Source organism: Cherax quadricarinatus, chromosome 15 (assembly GCF_038502225.1).
Source record: "Cherax quadricarinatus isolate ZL_2023a chromosome 15, ASM3850222v1, whole genome shotgun sequence".
NCBI classification, from domain to species: Eukaryota; Metazoa; Arthropoda; class Malacostraca; order Decapoda; family Parastacidae; genus Cherax; species Cherax quadricarinatus.
This window is the reverse complement of record NC_091306.1, coordinates 22,875,137-22,897,442: the sequence shown is the minus strand read 5'-3', so window position 1 is coordinate 22,897,442 and position 22,306 is coordinate 22,875,137. Positions and strand designations below refer to the sequence as shown.

The following is a 22,306-nucleotide window of genomic DNA, read 5'->3' as shown; positions in this document are numbered from 1 at the left end:
ATTAGGAAGACAAAAACTATCATGAATATTTGTTGGCAAGAGGTATGAAAGATGAGGTGAATCATAGAATTGATGAGGGGAAAAGGGTGAGTGGTGCACTTAGGAGTCTGTGGAGACAAAGAACTTTGTCTTTGGAGGCAAAGAGGAGAATGTATGAGAGTATAGTTTTACCAACGCTCTTATATGGGTGTGAAGCATGGGTGATGAATGTTGCAGCGAGGAGAAGGCTGGAGGCAGTGGAGATGTCATGTCTGAGAGCAATGTGTGGTGTGAATATAATGCAGAGAATTCGTAGTTTGGAAGTTAGGAGGAGGTGCGGGATTACCAAAACTGTTTTCCAGAGGGCTGAGGAAGGGTTGTTGAGGTGGTTCGGACATGTGGAGAGAATGGAGCGAAACAAAATAACTTCAAGAGTGTATCAGTCTGTAGTGGAAGGAAGGCGGGTTAGGGGTCGGCCTAGGAAAGGTTGGAGGGAGGGGGTAAAGGAGGTTTTGTGTGCGAGGGGCTTGGACTTCCAGCAGGCATGCGTGAGCGTGTTTGATAGGAGTGAATGGAGACAAATGGTTTTTAATACTTGACGTGCTGTTGGAGTGTGAGCAAAGTAACATTTATGAAGGGGTTCAGGGAAACCGGCAGGCCGGACTTGAGTCCTGGAGATGGAAAGTACAGTGCCTGCACTCTGAAGGAGGGGTGTTAATGTTGCAGTTTAAAAACTGTAGTGTAAAGCACCCTTCTGGCAAGACAGTGATGGAGTGAATGATGGTGAAAGTTTTTCTTTTTCGGGCCACCCTGCCTTGGTGGGAATCGGCCAGTGTGATAATAATAAAAAAAAAAAAAAAGAGGTATGGGGTTAAAAGATAAAGAATCTAACACAAAGTGGGAATTGTCACAGTTGCTCTTTGTGCTGATGACACTGCTTTTAGGGGATTCTGAAGAGAAGTTGCAGAGGTTAGTTGATGAGTTTGGTAGGGTCTGTAAAAGAAGGAAATTAAAAGTGAATGTAGGAAAGAGTAAGGTGATGAGGATAACCAAAAATATAGGTAACAGAAGATTGGATATCAGATTGGAGGGAGAGAGTATGGAGGAGGTGAATGTATTCAGATATTTGGGAGTGGACATGTCAGCAGATGGGTCTACGAAGCATAAGGTGAATCATAGAATCGATGAGAGGAAAAAGGCGAGTGGTGCCCTGAGGAGTCTGTGGAGACAAACAACTTTGTCCATGAAAGCAAAGAGGGGAATGTACGAGAGTATAGTTATACCAACACTCTTGTATGGGTGTGAGGCATGGGTGGTGAATGTTGCAACAAGGAGAAGGCTGGAGGCAATGGAGATGTCATGTCTGAGGGCAATGTGGTGTGAATATAATGCAGAGAATCCATAGTTTGGAGATTGGGAGAAGGTGCGGGATTACCAAAACTATTATCCAGAGGGCTGAGGAGGGGTTATTGAGATGGTTTGGACATGTAGAGAGGATGGAACAATATAGAATAACTGAGAGTGTATAAATCTGTAGTGGAGGGAAGGCAGCGTAGGGTTTGGCCTAGGAAATGTTGGAGGGAGGGGGTAAAGGAGGTTTTGTGCACAAGGGGCTTGGACTTCCAGCAAGCGTGCGTGAATGTGTTAGATAGGAGCAAATAAAGACAAATGGTTTTTAGGACTTGACATGCTGCTGGAGTGTAAGCAAGTTAACATTTATGAAGGGATTCAGGGAAACTGGCAGGCCGGACTTGATTCTTGGAGATGGGAAGTACAGTGCCAATACTCTGAAGGAGGGGTGTTAGTGTTGCAGTTTTATAACTGTAGTGTAAGGATGCCTCTGGCAAGACAGTGATGGAGTGAATGATGATGAAAGTTTTTCTTTTTTGGGCCACCTTCCCTTGGTGGGAGACGTCCAATGTGTTAAAAATAAAAAAAAACATACAGTACACTTTATATTTAAACAAAAATCACTGCAAGTTTTAAAATAATAGTGCTCCTAAAAATTGGTAAAAATCTTTCTATGTATGGGTGAATATGTAGTAAATGCTTCTGGTCTTATTAAAAATGACTTTTATCATTATTTTATTATTAACACATCGGCCATTTCCCACCAAGGCAGGGTGGCCTGAAAAAGAAAAACTTTCATCATCATTCAGTCCATCACTGTCTTGCCAGAGGCATGATTACACTAGTTATAAAACTGGAACATTAACACCCCCCTTCAGCGTGCAGACACTGTACTTCCCATCTCCAGGACACAATTCCAGCCTCCCGGTTTCCCTGAATCCCTTCATAAATGTTACCTTGACACATTCCAACAACACGTCAAGTCCTAAAAATCATTTGTCTCCATTCACTCCTATGAAATACGCTCACACATATTTGCTGGAAGTCCAAGCCCCTCGTGCACAAAACCTTTACCCTCTCCCTCCAACATTTCTTAGGCCAACCCCTACCCTGCCTTCCCTCCACTACAGATTTATACACTCTCAAAATCATTCTATTTTGTTCCATCCTCTCCACAGGTCCAAACCACCTCAACAACCTCTCCACAACCCTCTAGATAATAGTTTTGGTAATCCTGCACCTCCTCCTAATTTCCAAACTACGAATTCTCTGCATTTTATTCACACCACACATTGCCCTTAGACACGACATCTCCACTGACTCCAGTCTTCTCCTTGTTGCAACATTCACCACTCGTGCTTCACACCCATATAAGAGTGTTGGTATAACTATACTCTCATACATTCCCCTCTTTGCTTCCACAGACAAAGTTTTTTGTCTCCACAGACTCCCAAGTGCACCATTCACCTTTTTCCCCTCATCAATTCTGATTCACCTCATCCTTCATAGACCCATCTGCTGACACGTCCACTCCTAAATATCTGAATATATTCACCTCCTCCATACTCTCTCCCTCCAATCTGATATCCAGTCTTTCATCACCTAATTTTTTATCCTCATTGCCTTACTCTTTCCTATATTCACTTTTAGTTTTCTTCTTTTATATACAGTAGGGCCCCACTTATATGTTCCAGGCTACTGCTGGAAAGCAGACGTCGCTGGAAAGCAGAATGACATTTTTTCCACTTATAAACGCATATAAATGCCAGATAACAACTTTACACTAACATATATTAAGTTAGCAATAGAACTAGGCATTAAAAACAATAAAAAGTAAAATACACACACAGTACATTCATTATTTACCTCAAAATATTTATAGTCTTAATGAAGAGCAAAAGGTGAGCAGTATTTACTGTAAGAGGTCAGGTGTGGTAGCCCTCCTGGGCACCTCACCCATAATATACTATGATGATGCTTAAAGCTCCCTAGAGTGATAAAATGCATATACAGTACACTCATTACTTACCTAAAATATTTATAGTCTTAATGTAGGGTAAAAGGTGAAGAGTATTTATTTGTAGAAAGTCGTGTGGCAGGTAGGGTAGTGTAGGGAAGCCAGCCTGGCCACCCCACCCACTATGTAAACAAACTGATGAAGCATCTGGTTATGGTTCATAAACATTCATACAAACACCTTACATTGTGTACAAGTTGTCTCCACAGTGGTACAGTAGAATAAATAAAGACCAACACTTCCATTCTCATGTAATTTTTAGAAGGAATGATGCTCTGACAAATTATCATTATTATTATTATTACAAATAATTATTATTACAAATTATTATTATAATCATAATAAGAAAGAAGAGCTAAACCCACAAGAGTTGTGCACTGCTATATATAGAGTGAAGGCATATGAAAGGAATATTTATCTACAGTTATCCCCCCAGTGTTTGACTAGAGAAAATGTAATTCTTCCGACACTCCTACAAATCCGATTTTAAACAAATCTCGTATTTATGTCAATTTTTATTCTTTGGGTGTATGTATAATGTTTATATGCAATGTAATGTGTTTCTTATATATTTTTGAGGAAAATATCATTGATGGATTGATGAAAATGCCTATATTAACGTAAAATAAGACATTTAATGTGCCCAAGAGAGATTATTATTACGTAGTATTACTATAGTGTCATGAGTAGAGAGACACTTAGCGATTTTAATGTATACCTGCACACCAGCACAGTGTGTAAGTATATTCAGGTACAGGTACACATAAGTATAATTATCAGAGTACATAAAAAATATGCAATAATTTTAAAACACTTGAAATTTTGGAAAGTTTCCAGACATAATACATGTGCTCATGGAGAATGTAAACAAAACAGGTGGGGCATACCATATTTGAAAGACCACTTGCCGTATAGCAAATTTTGGTTATAATTTGAAGTCGCCGTATTAGTGGAATGCCGTAAAGCGAATTGCCATAAAGAGGGGCCCTACTGAACTCGACCAAAGTCATCCAGCAACCTCTGCAACTTCTCTTCAGAATCTCCCAAAACCACAGTGTCATCAGCAAAGAGCAACTGTGACAAATCACACTTTGTGTTAGATTCTTTACCTTTTAACCCCACACCTCTTGCCAACTCCTGCATATTCCCTTCTCTTACAACTCCATCTATAAATACATGTATAGTAAACAACCATGGTGACATCACTCATCCTTGTCTAAGGCCTACTTTTACTGGGAAATAATCTCCCTCTCTCCAACATACTCTAACCTGAGCCTCACTATTCTCGTAAAAACTCTGCTTTCAGCAGCCTACCTCCTATTCCATACACCTGCAACATCTGCCACATTGCCCCCTTATCCACCCTGTCATATGCCTTTTCCAAATACATAAATGCCAAAAAAAACCTCTTTACCCTTACCTAAATACTGTTCACCTATATGTTTCAGTGTAAATACTTGGTCTATACACCCACTTTCCCTAAAGCCTTGTTCATCTGCTGTCCTACTCTCCATCTTACTCTTAATTCTTTCAATAATAACTCTACCATACACTTTACCAGGTATACTCAACAGACTTCTTCCCCTATAATTTTTGCACTCTCCTTTGTCCCCTCTGCCTTTATACAAAGGAACCATGCATGATCTCTGCCAATCCCTATGTACCTTACCCTCTTCCATACATTTATTAAATAACAGCACCAACCACTCCAAAATTATATCCCCACCCACTTTTAACATTTCTATCTTTATTCCATCAATCCCAACTCCCTTACCCCCTTTCATTCTACCTACTGCCTCACAAACTTCCCCCACACTCACAACTGGCTCTTCCTCATTCCTACAAGATGTTATTCCTCCTTGCCCTATACACGAAATCACAGCTTCCTTATTTTCATCAACATTTAACAATTCCTCAAAATATTCCCTCCATCTTCCTGATACTGCTAACTCTCCATTTAATGACTCTCCTTTCCTATTTTTAAATGTCAAATCCTCAACTTATTAATCTCATTCCAAAACATTTTCTTATTTTCAACAAAATTTGTTGATAACATATCACCCACTCTATCATTTGGTCTTTCTACATTGCTTCACCACTCTACTAACCTCTATTTTTCTCCATATACTCTTCCCTCCTTGCATCACTTCTACTTTGTAAAAACCTCTCACATGCTAACTACTTCTCCTTAATCCTTGATATTCTTAAAAAAATGTAATATTTACATCAATTTTTAGATAAATCTCTAGCCCTGAAACAATCCCCATGCTTACTTATCATCTTGTTAACATCAAGAGTGTGAGTACAGGACATTCTGGATGTTTCTCTGTAAGCCACTTGTAATGGGCCCAATTCTGCCTCCACCTTAAATTCTTTCTGGATACGATCTCGAATGATGTCAAGATGAAGCTCTCCCATACCTTGAAAATGTAAATAAAGGAATCAGATATTAGTAGGTCTAATATTCATATCTGATTATTTATAAATATTTTTGGAGCACATTTTCACACCCACCTTTGTCCACCATAAAATAATTATTTACTTTAGTTTTCATGTATATATTGATGGTATTATTTCCCAACAAATATACTAACAAGACGCAATATGCATTTTATGGCATTTTATTGATTAGATATTTTATCCACTTGGGACTTTATCTTCAAGAATTGATAAATTCCTCGTGGACAAAATGTTATCACTGCATATTGTAGCTTATTTTTTCAGCTCACCAGAGAGAACAGTTTGTCCAGTATCTTGGTCAACTTTTACTTTTAAGCTGGGGTCTTCCCTCTGTAGCTGTATGAGAGCTGCATCTAAGGCCTTTTGCTGTGATGTGGAAGGTGCCTCTGAGGGGAAAAATTTGTCTTATTAATACGAAATGATGAACATGTTAAAATATAAAAATAAATAACAATATAGTAGGTTGGTAGACAGCAACCACCCAGGGAGGTACTACCGTCCTGCCAGGTGACTGTGAAACAGAAACCTGTAACTGTTTTACACGATGGTAGGATTGCTGGTGTCTTTTTTCTGTCTAATAAACACACTGGATAACAGGTATATCTTGCTACTTCTACTTACACTTAGGTCACACTACACAGGCATGCACATGCATATATATACAGTGGACCCCCGCATAACGATTACCTCCGAATGCGGCCAATTATGTAAGTGTATTTATGTAAGTGCGTTTGTACGTGTATGTTTGGGGGTCTGAAATGGACTAATCTACTTCACAATATTCCTTATGGGAACAAATTCGGTCAGTACTGGCACCTGAACATACTTCTGGAGTGAAAAAATATCGTTAACTGGGGGTCCACTGTACATACACACATCTAGGGTTTTTCTTCTTTTTCTTAATAGCTCTTGTTCTCTCTATTTCCTCTATTGTCCATGGGGAAGTAAAAAAGAATCTTTCCTCCGTAAGCCATGCATGTCGTATGAGGCGATTAAAATGCCGGGAGCAATGGGCTAGTAACCCCCTTCTCCTGTACACATTTACTAAAAATGAAAAGAAGAAAAACTATAAAAAACTGGGATGCTTCAATGTGCGTGGATGTAGTGCAGATGATATGAGAGAGATGATTGCTGATGCTATGAATGAAAAGAAGCTGGATGTCCTGGCCCTAAGCGAAACAAAGCTGAAGGGGGTAGGCGAGTTTCAGTGGGGAGAAATAAATGGGATTACATCAGGAGTATCTGAGAGAGTTAGAGCTAAGGAAGGGGTAGCAATAATGTTGAAGGACCAGTTATGGAAGGAGAAGAGGGAATATAAGTGTGTAAATTCAAGGATTGCGTGGATTAAAATAAGGGTCGGATGTGAAAAGTGGGTCATAATAAGTGTGTATGCACCTGGAGAAGAGAGGGGTGTAGAGGAGAGAGAGAGATTTTGGAAGATGTTAAGCAAATGTATAGGAACCTTTGAACCAAGTGAGAGAGTAATTGTGGTAGGGGGCCTAAATGCTAAAGTAGGAGAGGGTGTGGTAGGTAAGTTTGGGGTGCCAGGTGTAAATAATAATGGGAGCCCTTTGATTGAACTTTGTATAGAAAGGGGTTTAGTTATAGGTAATATGTATTTTAAGAAAAATATAATAAATAAGTATACAAGATAAGATGTAGGGCGTAATGACAGTAGTTTGTTGGACTATGTATTGGTAGATAAAAGACTGTTGAGTAGACTTCAGGATGTACATGTTTATAGAGGGGCCACGGATGTATCAGATCACTTTCTAGTTGTATCTACCGTGAGAGTAAAAGGTAGATGGGATACAAGGAAAACAGAAGCAGCAAGAGAGAGGTGAAGGTGTATAAACTAAAAGAGGAGGCACTTAGGTTAAGATATAAACAACTACTGGAGGATATATGGGCTAGTGAGAGTATAGGCAATGGGGTCGAAGATATATGGGGTAGGTTTAACCTGTAAACGGTCCAAACATATATACGTTCACTACCCCAGTGCCCCGAATATTTTTGAAAAATAAAAAAATCTTATTTTTTTTTACTGAAAAAAAAGAGCACATTTTTCTAAGTGTTATTGGACAAAAAAAAAATTAGGGTCAGTACTTACTGAGATATGAGGCAGCAAAGTTGGCACTTGGAGATCACCTGGCGGCAACATGGGGTGCTGCCGCTGGCAGAAGTGTTGCCAATATATCTTTCTTTTTTAATTTTTCATATTATTTTATATAATTTTTATGTTCTGATAATTACAGTTTATGTAGGTAGTAGGTTGGTAGACAGCAACCGCCCAGGGAGGTACTACCGTCCTGCCAAGTGAGTGTAAAACGGAATCCTGTAATTGTTTTACATGATGGTAGGATTGCTGGTGTCTTTTGTCTGTCTCATAAACATGCAAGATTTGAGGTATGTCTTGCTACTTCTACTTACACTTAGGTCACACTACACATACATGTACAAGCATATATATACACACCCCTCTGGGTTTTCTTCTATTTTCTTTCTAGTTCTTGTTCTTTTTTATTTCCTCTTATCTCCATGGGAAAGCGGAATAGAATTCTTCCTCCGTAAGCCATGCGTGTTGTAAGAGGCGACTAAAATGCCGGGAGCAAGGACCTAGTAACCCCTTCTCCTGTATAAATTACTAAATTTAAAACGAGAAACTTTCATTTTTCTTTTTGGGATACGGCCGGTTTCTTGGAGAAAAAAAAAAATTTACAATTTAGTAGTTCTTGTCATTTCATAACTAATCTTTGTTCTGACACTAGTATTAGGTACTGAAATTGTACTCACATTGTCACAAACACATTGACAGGTGGACATTTACACCTGCCTTGGCCATTTACCATTGTCTTTGAATATATACAAAGTATTTATAGGTCCCAGTGATGTTTTGGATAAATAACAAAAAAGGCACAATACCGTGACTGGAACAATACACAAATAACCCGCACATAAAAGAGAGAAGCTTATGACGACGTTTCGGTCTGACTTGGCCATTCACAAAGTCACACTGTGACTTTGTAAATGGTCCAAGTCGGACCGAAACGTCGTCGTAAGCTTCTCTCTTTTATGTGCGGGTTATTTGTGTATGTTTTGGATATGTGGTGGTGGGTGGTTGGTGGTGGTGGATGATGATGATGATGGATGAATAATGATGAATGATGATGGATGATGAATGATGAATGATGATGAATGATGATGGATGATGAATGATGATGAATGATGATGAATGATGATGAATGATGACAAATGATGATGAATGATGATGAATGATGATGAATGATGATGGATGATGAATGATGATGGATGATGAATGATGATGGATGAATGATGATGGATGATTAATGAATGAATGAATGAATGAATAAAGCGGCGGCGGCGGCAGTGGCGGTGGCGGTGGCGGCGGCGGCGGTGGTGGCGGCGGTGGTGGTGATTGTGATTTCTCTTGAAGCATGAAAAACAAAGTCCACCCCTGACAGTGATGTGATAAGATGACATAACATTTGACAAGAGCTTACGTTTGATGATGAGCATTTACAAGGGTGCAGTGATAAGACTTGATAAGAAAAGATTAGGGCCTGCTTTGTTTTTCCTGGTACACAAACGTGTCTGTCTATTTGTCTGTCAAGCTCCCTGTCTACAGCTGGCTGCCACGCAGCTGGCCAGCCATCTAGCCAGCCAGCTAGCCAGCCAATCAACCAGTCAGGCAGCCAGCCTGCCGCCAGCCAGAACTATTTCTCTTTACTTGTGCATAGGTTATAAGACATTCTGAAAGGGTGTTGCACAAATATTGAACATGGGTTATTTTCGAGGTTTTTTGATATTTCCTCAACCACTTGTGGCCACATCCACCTCAAAGCCACTAAACTCAAAATCACTTTCCTCTTAAAATAGGAGTGTTAATACTACATGACATCAGTGAATCACAGGTGTTTGCTGCGCTGTTTCCTTTAGCTGGCGCTCATTTGAACTGGTGCTCCCACAAGGTACTAAGTGGTCCCAGATGTTTTTAATACCGCACAAACTGAGTGTTAGAACCCATTCTATGCTGACAAGGCATCTCAGGCCAATCGTGCCAAATTTGAAGGCAGGAAAAATAAAACATATATATACTTTTGGGGCACTAGCGGAAAAAACGTACATATACGCTTGGACCGCTTATGGGTTAAGAATGTAGTGTTAGTGTTCAGCAGGAGTTTGTGGTTACAGGAAAGTGGGTGCAGGATTGAAGAAGAGCAATTGGTGGAATGATGATGTTAAGAGAGTAGTAAAGGAGAAAAAGTTAGCATATGAGAGGTTTTTACAAAGTAGAAGTGATGCAAGCAGGGAAGAGTATATGGAGAGAAAAAGAGAGGTTAAGAGAGTGGTGAAGCAATGTAAAAAGAGCAAATGAGAGAGTGGGTGAGATGTTTATCAACAAATTTTGTTGAAAATAAGAAAAAGTTTTGTAGCGAAATTAATAATTGAGGAAGCCTAGGGAACAAATGGATTTGAGACTTAAAAATGGGAAAAGAGAGTTATTAAATGAAGAGTTAGAGGTATTGGGAAGATGGAGAGAATATTCTGAGGAATTGTTAAATGTTGATGAAGATAGGGAAGCTGTGATTTCGTGTATAGGGCAAGGAGGAATAACATCTTGTAGGAGTGAGGAAGAGCCAGTTGTGAGTGTGGGGGAAGTTCATGAGGCAGTGGGTAGAATGAAAGGGGGTAAGGCAGCTGGGATTGATGGAATAAAGATAGAAATGTTAAAAGCAGGAGGGGATATAGTTTTGGAGTAGTTGGTGCTATTATTTAATAAATGTATGGAAGAGGGTAAGATACCTAGGGATTGGCAGAAAGCATGCATAGTTCCTTTGTATAAAGGCAAAGGGGATAAAAGAGAGTGCAAAAATTATAGGGGAATAAGTCTGCTGAGTAGGAGCAAGGGGCTAGTAACCCCTTCTCCTGTATGCATTACTAAATGTAAAAGGAGAAACTTTTGTTTTTCCTTTTTAGGCCACCTCATCTCAGTGGGATACAGCCAGCGAGTTGAAAGAAAGAAGAAGTCTGTTGAGTATACCTGGTAAAGTGCATGGTAGAGTTATTATTGAAAGAATTAAGAGTAAGACGGAGAGTAGGATAGCAGATGAAAAAGGAGGCTTTAGGAAAGGTAGGGGGTGTGTAGACCAAGTGTTTACAGTGAAACATATAGGTGAACAGTATTTAGATAAGGGTAAAGAGGTTTTTGTGGCATTTATGGATTTGGAAAAGGCATATGAGGCATATGGTTTCTTTTTCTGTCTCATAAACACGCTAGATAACAGGGATATCTTGCTACTCCTACTTACACTTTGGTCACACTTCACAGACACGCACATGCATATATATATACATACATCTAGGTTTTCCTCCTTTTTCTAAATAGCTCTTGTTCTTCTTTATTTCTTCTACTGTCCATGGGGAAGGGGAAAAGAATCTTTCCTCCGTAAGCCATGCGTGTCGTATGAGGCGACTAAAATGCCGAGAGCAATGGGCTAGTAACCCCTTCTCCTGTAGACATTTACTAAAAAAGAGAAGAAGAAAAACTTTATAAAACTGAGATGCTTAAATGTGCGTGGATGTAGTGCGGATGACAAGAAACAGATGATGCTGATGTTATGAATGAAAAGAAGTTGGATGTCCTGGCCCTAAGCGAAACAAAGCTGAAGGGGGTAGGGGAGTTTCAGTGGGGGGAAATAAATGGGATTAAATCTGGAGTATCTGAGAGAGTTAGAGCAAAGGAAGGGGTAGCAGTAATGTTAAATGATCAGTTATGGAAGGTGAAAAGAGAATATGAATGTGTAAATTCAAGAATTATGTGGATTAAAGTAAAGGTTGGATGCGAAAAGTGGGTCATAATAAGCGTGTATGCACCTGGAGAAGAGAGGAATGTACAGGAGAGAGAGAGATTTTGGGAGATATTAAGTGAATGTATAGGAGCCTTTGAACCAAGTGAGAGAGTAATTGTGGTAGGGGACCTGAATGCTAAAGTAGGAGAAACTTTTAGAGAGGGTGTGGTAGGTAAGTTTGGGGTGCCAGGTGTAAATGATAATAGGAGCCCTTTGATTGAACTTTGTATAGAAAGGGGTTTAGTTATAGGTAATACATATTTTAAGAAAAAGAGAATAAATAAGTATACAAGATATGATGTAGGGCGAAATGACAGTAGTTTGTTGGATTATGTATTGGTAGATAAAAGACTGTTGAGTAGACTTCAGGATGTACATGTTTATAGAGGAGCCACAGATATATCAGATCACTTTCTAGTTGTAGCTACACTGAGAGTAAAAGGTAGATGGGATACAAGGAGAATAGAAGCATCAGGGAAGAGAGAGGTGAAGGTTTATAAACTAAAAGAGGAGGCAGTTAGGGTAAGATATAAACAGCTATTGGAGGATAGATGGGCAAATGAGAGCATAGGCAATGGGGTCGAAGAGGTATGGGGTAGGTTTAAAAATGTAGTGTTAGAGTGTTCAGCAGAAGTTTGTGGTTACAGGAAAGTGGGTGCGGGAGGGAAGAGGAGCGATTGGTGGAATGATGATGTAAAGAGAGTAGTAAGGGAGAAAAAGTTAGCATATGAGAAGTTTTTACAAAGTAGAAGTGATGCAAGGAGGGAAGAATATATGGAGAAAAAGAGAGAGGTTAAGAGATTGGTGAAGCAATGTAAAAAGAGAGCAAATGAGAGAGTGGGTGAGATGTTATCAACAAATTTTGTTGAAAATAAGAAAAAGTTTTGGAGAGAGATTAACAAGTTAAGGAAGCATAGAGAACAAATGGATTTGTCAGTTAAAAATAGGAGAGGAGAGTTATTAAATGGAGAGTTAGAGGTATTGGTAAGATGGAGGGAATATTTTGAGGAATTGTTAAATGTTGATGAAGATAGGGAAGCTGTGATTTCGTGTATAGGGCAAGGAGGAATAACATCTTGCAGGAGTGAGGAAGAGCCAGTTGTGAGTGTGGAGGAAGTTCGTGAGGCAGTAGGTAAAATGAAAGGGGGTAAGGCAGCCGGGATTGATGGGATAAAGATAGAAATGTTAAAAGCAGGTGGGGATATAGTTTTGGAGTGGTTGGTGCAATTATTTAATAAATGTATGGAAGAGGGTAAGGTACCTAGGGATTGGCAGAGAGCATGCATAGTTCCTTTGTATAAAGGCAAAGGGGATAAAAGAGAGTGCAAAAATTATAGGGGGATAAGTCTGTTGAGTATACCTGGTAAAGTTATTACCAGGTAGAGTTAATATTGAAAGAATTAAGAGTAAGACGGAGAATAGGATAGCAGATGAACAAGGAGGCTTCAGGAAAGGTAGGGGGTGTGTGGACCAGGTGTTTACAGTGAAACATATAAGTGAACAGTATTTAGATAAGGCTGAAGAGGTCTTTGTGGCATTTATGGATTTCGAAAAGGCGTATGACAGGGTGGATAGGGGGGCAATGTGGTAGATGTTGCAGGTGTATGGTGTAGGAGGTAGGTTACTGAAAGCAGTGAAGAGTTTTTACGAGGATAGTGAGGCTCAAGTTAGAGCATGTAGGAAAGAGGGAAATTATTTCCCAGTAAAAGTAGGCCTTAGACAAGGATGTGTGATGTCACCGTGGTTGTTTAATATATTTATAGATGGGGTTGTAAGAGAAGTGAATGCGAGGGTCTTGGCAAGAGGCGTGGAGTTAAAAGATAAAGAATCACACACAAAGTGGGAGTTGTCACAGTTGCTCTTTGCTGATGACACTGTGCTCTTGGGAGATTCTGAAGAGAAGTTGCAGAGATTGGTGGATGAATTTGGTAGGGTGTGCAAAAGAAGAAAATTAAAGGTGAATACAGGAAAGAGTAAGGTTATGAGGATAACAAAAAGATTAGGTGATGAAAGATTGGATATCAGATTGGAGGGAGAGAGTATGGAGGAGGTGAATGTATCCAGATATTTGGGAGTGGACGTGTCAGCGGATGGGTCTATGAAAGATGAAGTGAATCATAGAATTGATGAGGGGAAAAGGGAGAGTGGTGCACTTAGGAGTCTGTGGAGACAAAGAACTTTGTCCTTGGAGGCAAAGAGGGGAATGTATGAGAGCATAGTTTTACCAACGCTCTTATATGGGTGTGAAGCATGGGTGATGAATGTTGCAGCGAGGAGGAGGCTGGAGGCAGTGGAGATGTCATGTCTGAGGGCAATATGTGGTGTGAATATAATGCAGAGAATTCGTAGTTTGGAAGTTAGGCGGAGGTGCGGGATTACCAAAACTGTTGTCCAGAGGGCTGAGGAAGGGTTGTTGAGGTGGTTCGGACATGTAGAGAGAATGGAGCGAAACAGAACGACTTCAAGAGTGTATCAGTCTGTAGTGGAAGGAAGGCGGGGTAGGGGTCGGCCTAGGAAAGGTTGGAGGGAGGGGGTAAAGGAGGTTTTGTGTGCGAGGGGCTTGGACTTCCAGCAGGCATGCGTGAGCGTGTTTGATAGGAGTGAATGGAGACAAATGGTTTTTAATACTTGACGTGCTGTTGGAGTGTGAGCAAAGTAACATTTATGAAGGGGTTCAGGGAAACCGGCAGGCCGGACTTGAGTCCTGGAGATGGGAAGTACAGTGCCTGCACTCTGAAGGAGGGGTGTAAATGTTGCAGTTTAAAAACTGTAGTGTAAAGCACCCTTCTGGCAAGACAGTGATGGAGTGAATGATGGTGAAAGTTTTTCTTTTTCGGGCCACCCTGCCTTGGTGGGAATCGGCCAGTGTGATAATAAATAAATATAATATGACAGGGTGGATTGGGGGGCAATGTGGCAGATGTTGCAGATGTATGATATAGGAGGTAGGTTACTGAAAGCAGTGAAGAGTTTTTATGTGGATAGTGAGGTTCAGGTTAGTGTGTGTAGGAGAGAGGGAGATTATTTCCCAGTAAAAGTAGGCCTTAGACAAGGATGTGTGATGTCACCATGGTTGTTCAATATATTTATAGATGGGGTTGTAAGAGAAGTGAATGCGAGGGTCTTGGCAAGAGGTGTGGAGTTAAAAGATAAAGAATCAAACACAAAGTGGGAGTTGTCACAGATGCTCTTTGCTGACGACACTGTGCTTTTGGGACATTCTGAAGAGAAGTTGCAGAGGTTGGTGGATGAATTTGGTAGGGTATGTAAAAGAAGAAAATTAAAAGTGAATATAGGAATGAGTAAGGTTATGAGGATAACAAAAAGATTAGGTGATGAAAGATTGGATATCAGATTGGAGGGAGAGAGTATGTGTTACGTTGGTTCGTCCCTTATTACTTTGATAGTAAGGTTCTCACTACATGTTCTAGTGTGGGGTAGCTTTTACTTAATGGTCTTATTTGTCTAGGGGTAATACTTACATCATGGCTGATCATCCTGAGTGTCTCTGATACCCTTTCACCAGCCCTCTTCACAGGTTATGTAAACTACTACTATAAAAATATAACTGTATTCTCAATAGATATGTACAGAATATACAATTACAGCCTCACATTTTCAAAATAACGATCTACACACTGCATAGCTGTTCTCCCACATGGTATATCTCAACAACTTTAGTCCTCTCTCCTTGACATAACTCTGGGCTAACCAGTGTTTTGACACACTTTAGTCACCCTGGGTATGGTGGTCACAACTTAAATTATAAAAAAAACTCACCCCTGGAGCACACATAATGCCCCAAAAGATAGAAGAAGGACCCAGAGATCCTGCCAGGTTGAAGGCCAGCCACAGAGAGAGCGAGTCAGTGCGAGGGAGAGAGAGAAAGAGGCTAAGCTCCTCCCACCAAAACAAAAGACTGTTGCCAAGCACAATTCTCCAGTTACCACAATTCTACCACACCTTAATTTTACTTTTATAAAAGGAAATACAACTTTATAAACTACTTATTTGCCAAGCACAATTCTCCAGTTACCACAATTCTAACACACCTTAATTTTACTTTTACAAAAGGAAATACAACTTTATAAACTACTTATTTAAATTTGTGTGTTTATGTGTCTATAGTATAACCTATTATATTGAGAAAAATAGGCTTGACCCAGCTGCTTCTCAGTCATAAGGTTGATCAGTCCTTCTGACATTTAGAGCAAAGCCCCCATCAATTCAATATAATTAGGTATTCCAGAGTAACTGTTACTTATAAATACATGTTGGGTCCTATAGCCCCATAACAGTATGGAGGAGGTGAATGTATTCAGATATTTAGGAGTGGACGTATCAGCAGATGGGTCTATGAAGGATGAGGTGAATCACAGAATTGATGAGGGGAAAAGGGTGAGTGGTGCACTTAGGAGTCTGTGGAGACAAAGAACTTTGTCTGTGGAAGCAAAGAGGGAAATGTATGATAATATAGTTGTACCAACTCTCTTGTATGGGTGTGAAGCATGGGTGATGAATGTGGCAAATGAGGAGAAGGCTGGAGGCAGTGGAGATGTCACATCTGAGGGCAATGTGTGGTATGAATATAATGCAGAAAATTTGTAGTTTGGAAATTAGGAGGTGGTGTGGGATTACCAAAACTATTATCCAGAGGGCTGAGGAGGGGTTGTTGAGGTGGTTCGGACACGTAGAGAGAATGGAACAAGTCAGAATGACTTCGAGAGTGTATAAATCTGTAGTGGAGGGAAGGCGGGGCAGGGGTCAGCCTAGGAAGGGTTGGAAGGAGGGGGTAAAGGAGGTTTTGTTTGTGAAGCGCTTGGACTTCCAGCAAGTGTGCGTGAGCGTATTTGATAGGAGTGAATGGAGACAAATGGTTTTTAATGCTCGACGTTCTGTTGGAGTGTGAGCAAAATAACATTTATGAAGGGATTCAGGGAAACCGGCAGGCTGGACTCGAGTCCTAGAGATGGGAAGTACAGTGTCTGCACTCTGAAGGAGGGGTGTTAATATTCCAGTTTTATAACTGTAGTGTAAAGCACCCCTCTGGCAAGACAGTGATGGAGTGAATGATGATGATGAAAGTTTTTGTTTTTCGGGCCACCCTGCCTTGGTGGGAATCGGCCAATGGGTTAATAAAAAAAAAACAATATAAGTAATATAAACATTAATATTTAGTGAAGGGATTCAGGGAAACTGGTTATTTTATATAGCCGGACTTGAGTCCTTTAAAGTACAATGCCTGCACTTTAAAGGAGGGGTTTTGGGATACTGGCAGTTTGGAGGGATATGTTGTGTATCTTTATACGTATATACTTCTAAACTGTTGTATTCTGAGCACCTCTGCAAAAACAGCGATTATGTGTGAGTGAGGTGAAAGTGTTGAATGATGATGAAACTATTTTCTTTTTGGGGATTTTCTTTGTTTTTGGGTCACCCTGCCTTGGTGGGAGATGGCCGACTTGTTAAAAAAAAAAAAAAAAAAAAAAAAGATAGGAAGGTACCGAGGGATTGGCAGAGAGCATGTATAGTTCCTTTATATAAAAGGAAAGGGGACAAAAGAGATTGTAAAAATTTCTTTCTTTCTTTCAACACACTGGCCGTATCCCACCGAGGCGGGGTGGCCCAAAAGGAAAAATAAAAGCTTCTCCTTTTATATTTAGTAATATATACAGGAGAAGGGGTTACTAGCCCCTTGCTCCCGGCATTTTAGTCGCCTCATACGACACGCATGGCTTACGGAGGAAGAATTCTGTTCCACTTACCCATGGAGATAAGAGGAAATAAACAAGAACAAGAAAGAAAATAGAAAACCCAGAGGGGTATGTATGTACAGTAGGGCCCCACTTATACGGCGGGTTAGGTTCCAGGCTGTCACCGGAAAGCAGACAGTGCCGGAAGGCAGAACGCCATTTTTTTCCATTTATAAATGCATATAACTGCCAGACAACAAGTTTTCATTAAATTATATTAAGTCAGTAATAGAACTAGGCATTAAAAACACAAAGTAAAATACATTCACAGTAAATTCATTACTTATCTTAAAGTACAGTGGACCCCCGGTTAACGAACTTTTTTCATTCCAGTAGTATGTTCAGGTGCCAGTACTGACCGAATTTTTTCCCATAAGGAATATTGTGAAGTAGATTAGTCCATTTCAGACCCCCAAACATACACGTACAAACGAACTTACATAAATACACTTACATAATTGGTCGCATTTGGAGGTGATCGTTAAGCGGGGGTCCACTGTACTTGTAATCTTAATGTAGGGAGAGAGGCGAGTAGTACTTATTTGTAGAAAGTCAGGTGCAGGTAGCCCAGGTGCAGGTAGCATAGGTGTTGGTAGCCCTGGCTCCCCATCTCATACTTAACCCTTTGACTGTTTCAGGCCCCTTTCTGAAACTGTCATTCTATGTCACTCAATTTTTTAAAAAAAAAAAAAAAAAAAAAAAAAAAAATTTCTTATGAAATGATAGAGAATCTTTTCCCGATGGTAATGACACCAAAAGTTCGAAATTTGGTCGAAAACTCATGGAATTATGCTCCCGCAAAGTTAGCGGTCTCAGCGACATATGCGTATCGGCGATTTTGCCGACTTTGAGCCCTATTTTCGGCCAATTCCATTGGTCCAGTTGACCAAACTCATAGCTATTTCTTTAGAACTCCATTTTGTCTATCAGCTGAGTACAAGAAACCTCCAATTTACTAATTTGGACTACCCAATATGGTGGTCAGAAATTGGCAATTTGGCCAATTTCATGCAAACTAAAAAAGATGCCAATTTTAAAATAGGGTCCAGAAAAAACAAGGTAGACATTCGTGGCACTAAAATAACATATGCTCTGTTCATTAGTCACATCTCTAGGCCCCTCTTATATTATTATTGCTTTCTATTTTGATTTTTTATTCATACAAAAAAATACAAAATTTACTGTTATGCAGACTACTGCATTATTGTAAAAATGGTATAAATAATATCAGTGCACTAGTGAAAGAATATTAGACTCCCCAGTTGACGTGTATTGGACGTGTGGTGTGATTTATTTACTCCTGAACATTGGTAAAAATCGAACATTTCCGCTACTTTGAGCTCAGTTTCAAGGTCGTTTTCTTCGTTAAAGTAATGAAAATCATCTCTATTTCTGTAATATGTTTTCCATTTTATCACGTGAGACCATGAAAACGCGAATACAACGATAAATACTATACGAAAATACACCTCAAAGTCGGCGTTTTATTCCAAAAAAACGATCAGTTTTTTTTTTCTCATTACGCAATGTGTGCTGCAGGATTTTTTTTATGTGGTGCACACTGACCACACAGACCCATTCTCTCACATGTGGGCCTACCAGCTTTCTCCTGCTTGATTTGAAGCCGCTAGAATTATTGAGTATATATACGTCAGAAACATTGGCTCGTAAGACGTATTTATACGTCGAAAACAGTCAAAGGGTTAATATAAGGTATTTAAAACGTCCCAGAGAGGTAAAATACACATACAGCACACTCATTATTTACCTTAAAATATGTGTAGTCTTAATATAGGAAGAGAGGTGAGTAGTATTTATTTGCAGGAAGTCAGTGTAGGTAGCCGGTAGGTGTAGCCTGCCTGGGCTACATCTACCGGCTACCTACACATTATTAACATCGACATACCTTGTTCATTGAATTTAATCATTTCTAACAATTACCTTTAGATGCCATCATAAACGAAGGGAGAAGTAATGAATCATTCATGCCGAAAATTGTAAGCAAAATCGGAGTGTGGGAGTTGCTGGGCCAAACGCAGATTCATACTCGTTTTCTCTGGTGGCTGAGCAGAGAAAACGTAATGTTGTCCCTCCGCCCGGCTACCACACAGGTCCACAAGTATTATTATCAGAGCACATATAAAATATGCAATAAATGCCAGACAACAAGTTTACACTAACTTATATTAAGTTAGCAATAGAAATAGGCATTAAAACACAATAAAAAGAAAGATACACACAGAGTACACTTATTAGTTACCTTAAAATATTAATATTAATGTGTGAGAGGCGAGTGGCAGGGTGTTTATTGAATAAAATCAGAATGGCACACCATCATCCTCTAACTTGGCACTTAAAGCAAGAGGCTTACGACTCCTCTTTTTATCACAGCTAAGCTTAGATGCCATCGTCAATGAGAGCCAACTAGTTAACAAAAGAGTAAACGAGAGAGAGAACGAGATAGAGAGTTCAGACAATGTAAGAATACAAACTGAACAGGTAGTGGGCGATCACTTGGTCTGGCGAAATAAATGCGTATTAATATGTGTCTACTTTTAGTTCATTCACGTACGTTTGTAAGAGTTTGTAAAACATTTACCTCAATATTTTTTTATTATAATAATTACCTCACAATACAAATACATGTACTCTTACATTGTGTACAAGTTGTACTAGTTAGTACAGAATAAACAAACAGCAACACACCATTTTTAGAGTGAATAAAGATATTATTATTATTATTATTATTATAAAAAGCACTAAACCCACAAAGGCCGTGAATTGCTATATATAGAGTAAAGGCATACGAAAAGAATATTTTTCTACAGTTATCCCCCAGTTTGACTAGAGAAAACGTAATTCTTCCGACACTACCTACACAGCTGCTTCGTAAACAAATCTCATATTTACGTCAATTTTTATTCTGTGAGTGTATGTATCACGTTTATATGCTATGTAACGGGTTTTATATTTAATTTTGAGGAAAATAGCATAGATGGTTTAATGAAAATGCCTATATTAATGTAAAATAAGACATTTAGTGTGCCCAAGAGTGATTATTATTATTATGTAGTACTATTGGCATCACGAGTAGAGCGATTTTAATGTGTACCTGCACACCAGCACAGTGTGTAGGTATATTTAGGTACAGGTACACATAAGTATAATTATCAGAGTACATATAAAATATGCAGTAACTTTAGAACACTTGAAATTTTGGAAAGTTTCCTGACATAATAGATGTGGTCATGGAGAATGCAAACAAACCGGGTGGGGTGCGCCATATTTGAAAGACAGCTTGCCGTATAGCAAATTTTGGTCATAATTTGACATCGCCGTATTATTGGAACGCCATAAAGCGGGGCCCTACTGTATATATATGCTTGTACATGTACATGTAGTGTGACCTAAGTGTAAGTAGAAGTAGCAAGACGTACCTGAAACCTTGCATGTTCATGAGACAGAAAAATGGACACCAGCAATCCTACCATCATGTAAAACAATTACAGGCTTTCGTTTTACACTCACTTGACAGGACGGTAGTACCTCCCTGGGCGGTTGCTGTCTACCAACCTACTACCTAGGATTGTAAAAATTATAGGGTAATAAGTTTACTGAATACTTTCGTTTTTCCTTTTGGGCCACCCTGCCTCGGTGGGATACAGCCGGTGTGTTGAAAGAAAGAAAGAAGTTTACTGAATATACCAGGCAAAGTGTATAGTAGGGTTATTACTGAAAGAATTAGAGGTAAGACAAAGAGAAGGATTGCAGATGAACAAGGCAGCTTTAGAATGGGTAGGGTATGTGCAGATCAAGTGTTTACATTAAAGCGTATATGTGAACAGTATTCAGATAAAAGTAGCAAGGTTTTCACTGCATTTATGGATTCAAAAACGGCATATGATAGAGTGGATAGGGGAGCAATGTGGCAGATGCTACACGTGTATGGAACAGGTAGGAAGTTACTAGATGCTGTAAAGAGTTTTTATGAGGATAATGAGGCTCAGGTTAGAGTGTGTAGGAGAGAAGATTACTTCTCAGTAAAAGTAGGTCTTAGACAGGGATGTGTAATGTCACCATGGTTATTTAACATATTTATAGATGGGGTTGTAAAAGAAGTAAATGCTAGGGTGTTGGGGAGAGGGGTGGGATTAAATTATGGGGAGTCAAATACAAAATGAGAGTTGATACAGTTACTTTTTGCTGATGATACTGTGTTTTGGGAGATTCTAAAGAAAAGTTGCAAAGGTTCGGGGACGAGTTTGGGAGGGTTTGTAAAGGAATAAAGTTGAAAGTGAACATAGATAGGATACGGTGATGAAGGTATCAAACTATATAGATAAAGAAAAATTGGATATCACATTGGAGGGAGGGAGTATGAAAGAAGTGAATGTTTTCTGATATTTGGGAGTTAACCTGTCAGCAGATGGGTTTAAGAAGGCTGAGGTTGACCAGAAAAATGATGAAGGAAAAAAAGGTGAGTCATGCACTGAGGTATCTGTGGAGACAAAAAATGTTATCCATGGAGGCAAAGAAGGGAATGTACGAGAATACAGTGGTACCAACACTCTTATATGGGTATGAAGCATGGGTTGTAAATGCTGCAGAGAGGAGGAGGCTGGAGGCAGTGGAGATGTCATGTCTAGGGGCACTGTGTGGTGTAAATATTATGCAGAGAATTTGGAGTGTGGAAATCAGGAGGTGTGGAGTCATTTAGAAAGAATGGAACAAAGTAGAATGTCTTGGAGAGCATATAAATCTGTAGGGGAAGGAACGCGTTGTAGAGGTCATCCTCAAATAGGTTGGAGGGAGGGAGGTAAAGGTTTTGTGGGTGAGGGGCTTGTTCTTTTCACTGTTTTAAATAGTAGTAGATTGCA

The 22,306-nt window shown here is 39.6% G+C and overlaps 1 protein-coding gene across 4 annotated transcripts in view; it reads right to left on the bottom strand.

The window, feature by feature from the left end:
- mRRF2 (mitochondrial ribosome recycling factor 2) overlaps nucleotides 1-22,306 on the bottom strand; it is a 103,695-nt gene that overhangs the window by 7,673 nt on the left and 73,716 nt on the right. For all 4 annotated transcript variants that reach the window (XM_070085213.1, XM_070085214.1, XM_070085215.1 and 1 more), the window contains 2 exons: nucleotides 6,076-6,192; nucleotides 5,620-5,766 (listed from right to left, as the gene is read on the bottom strand). In XM_070085213.1, coding sequence (XP_069941314.1) covers nucleotides 5,620-5,766; nucleotides 6,076-6,192 — 264 coding nt within the window. The remainder of the gene's footprint in view (nucleotides 1-5,619; nucleotides 5,767-6,075; nucleotides 6,193-22,306) is intronic.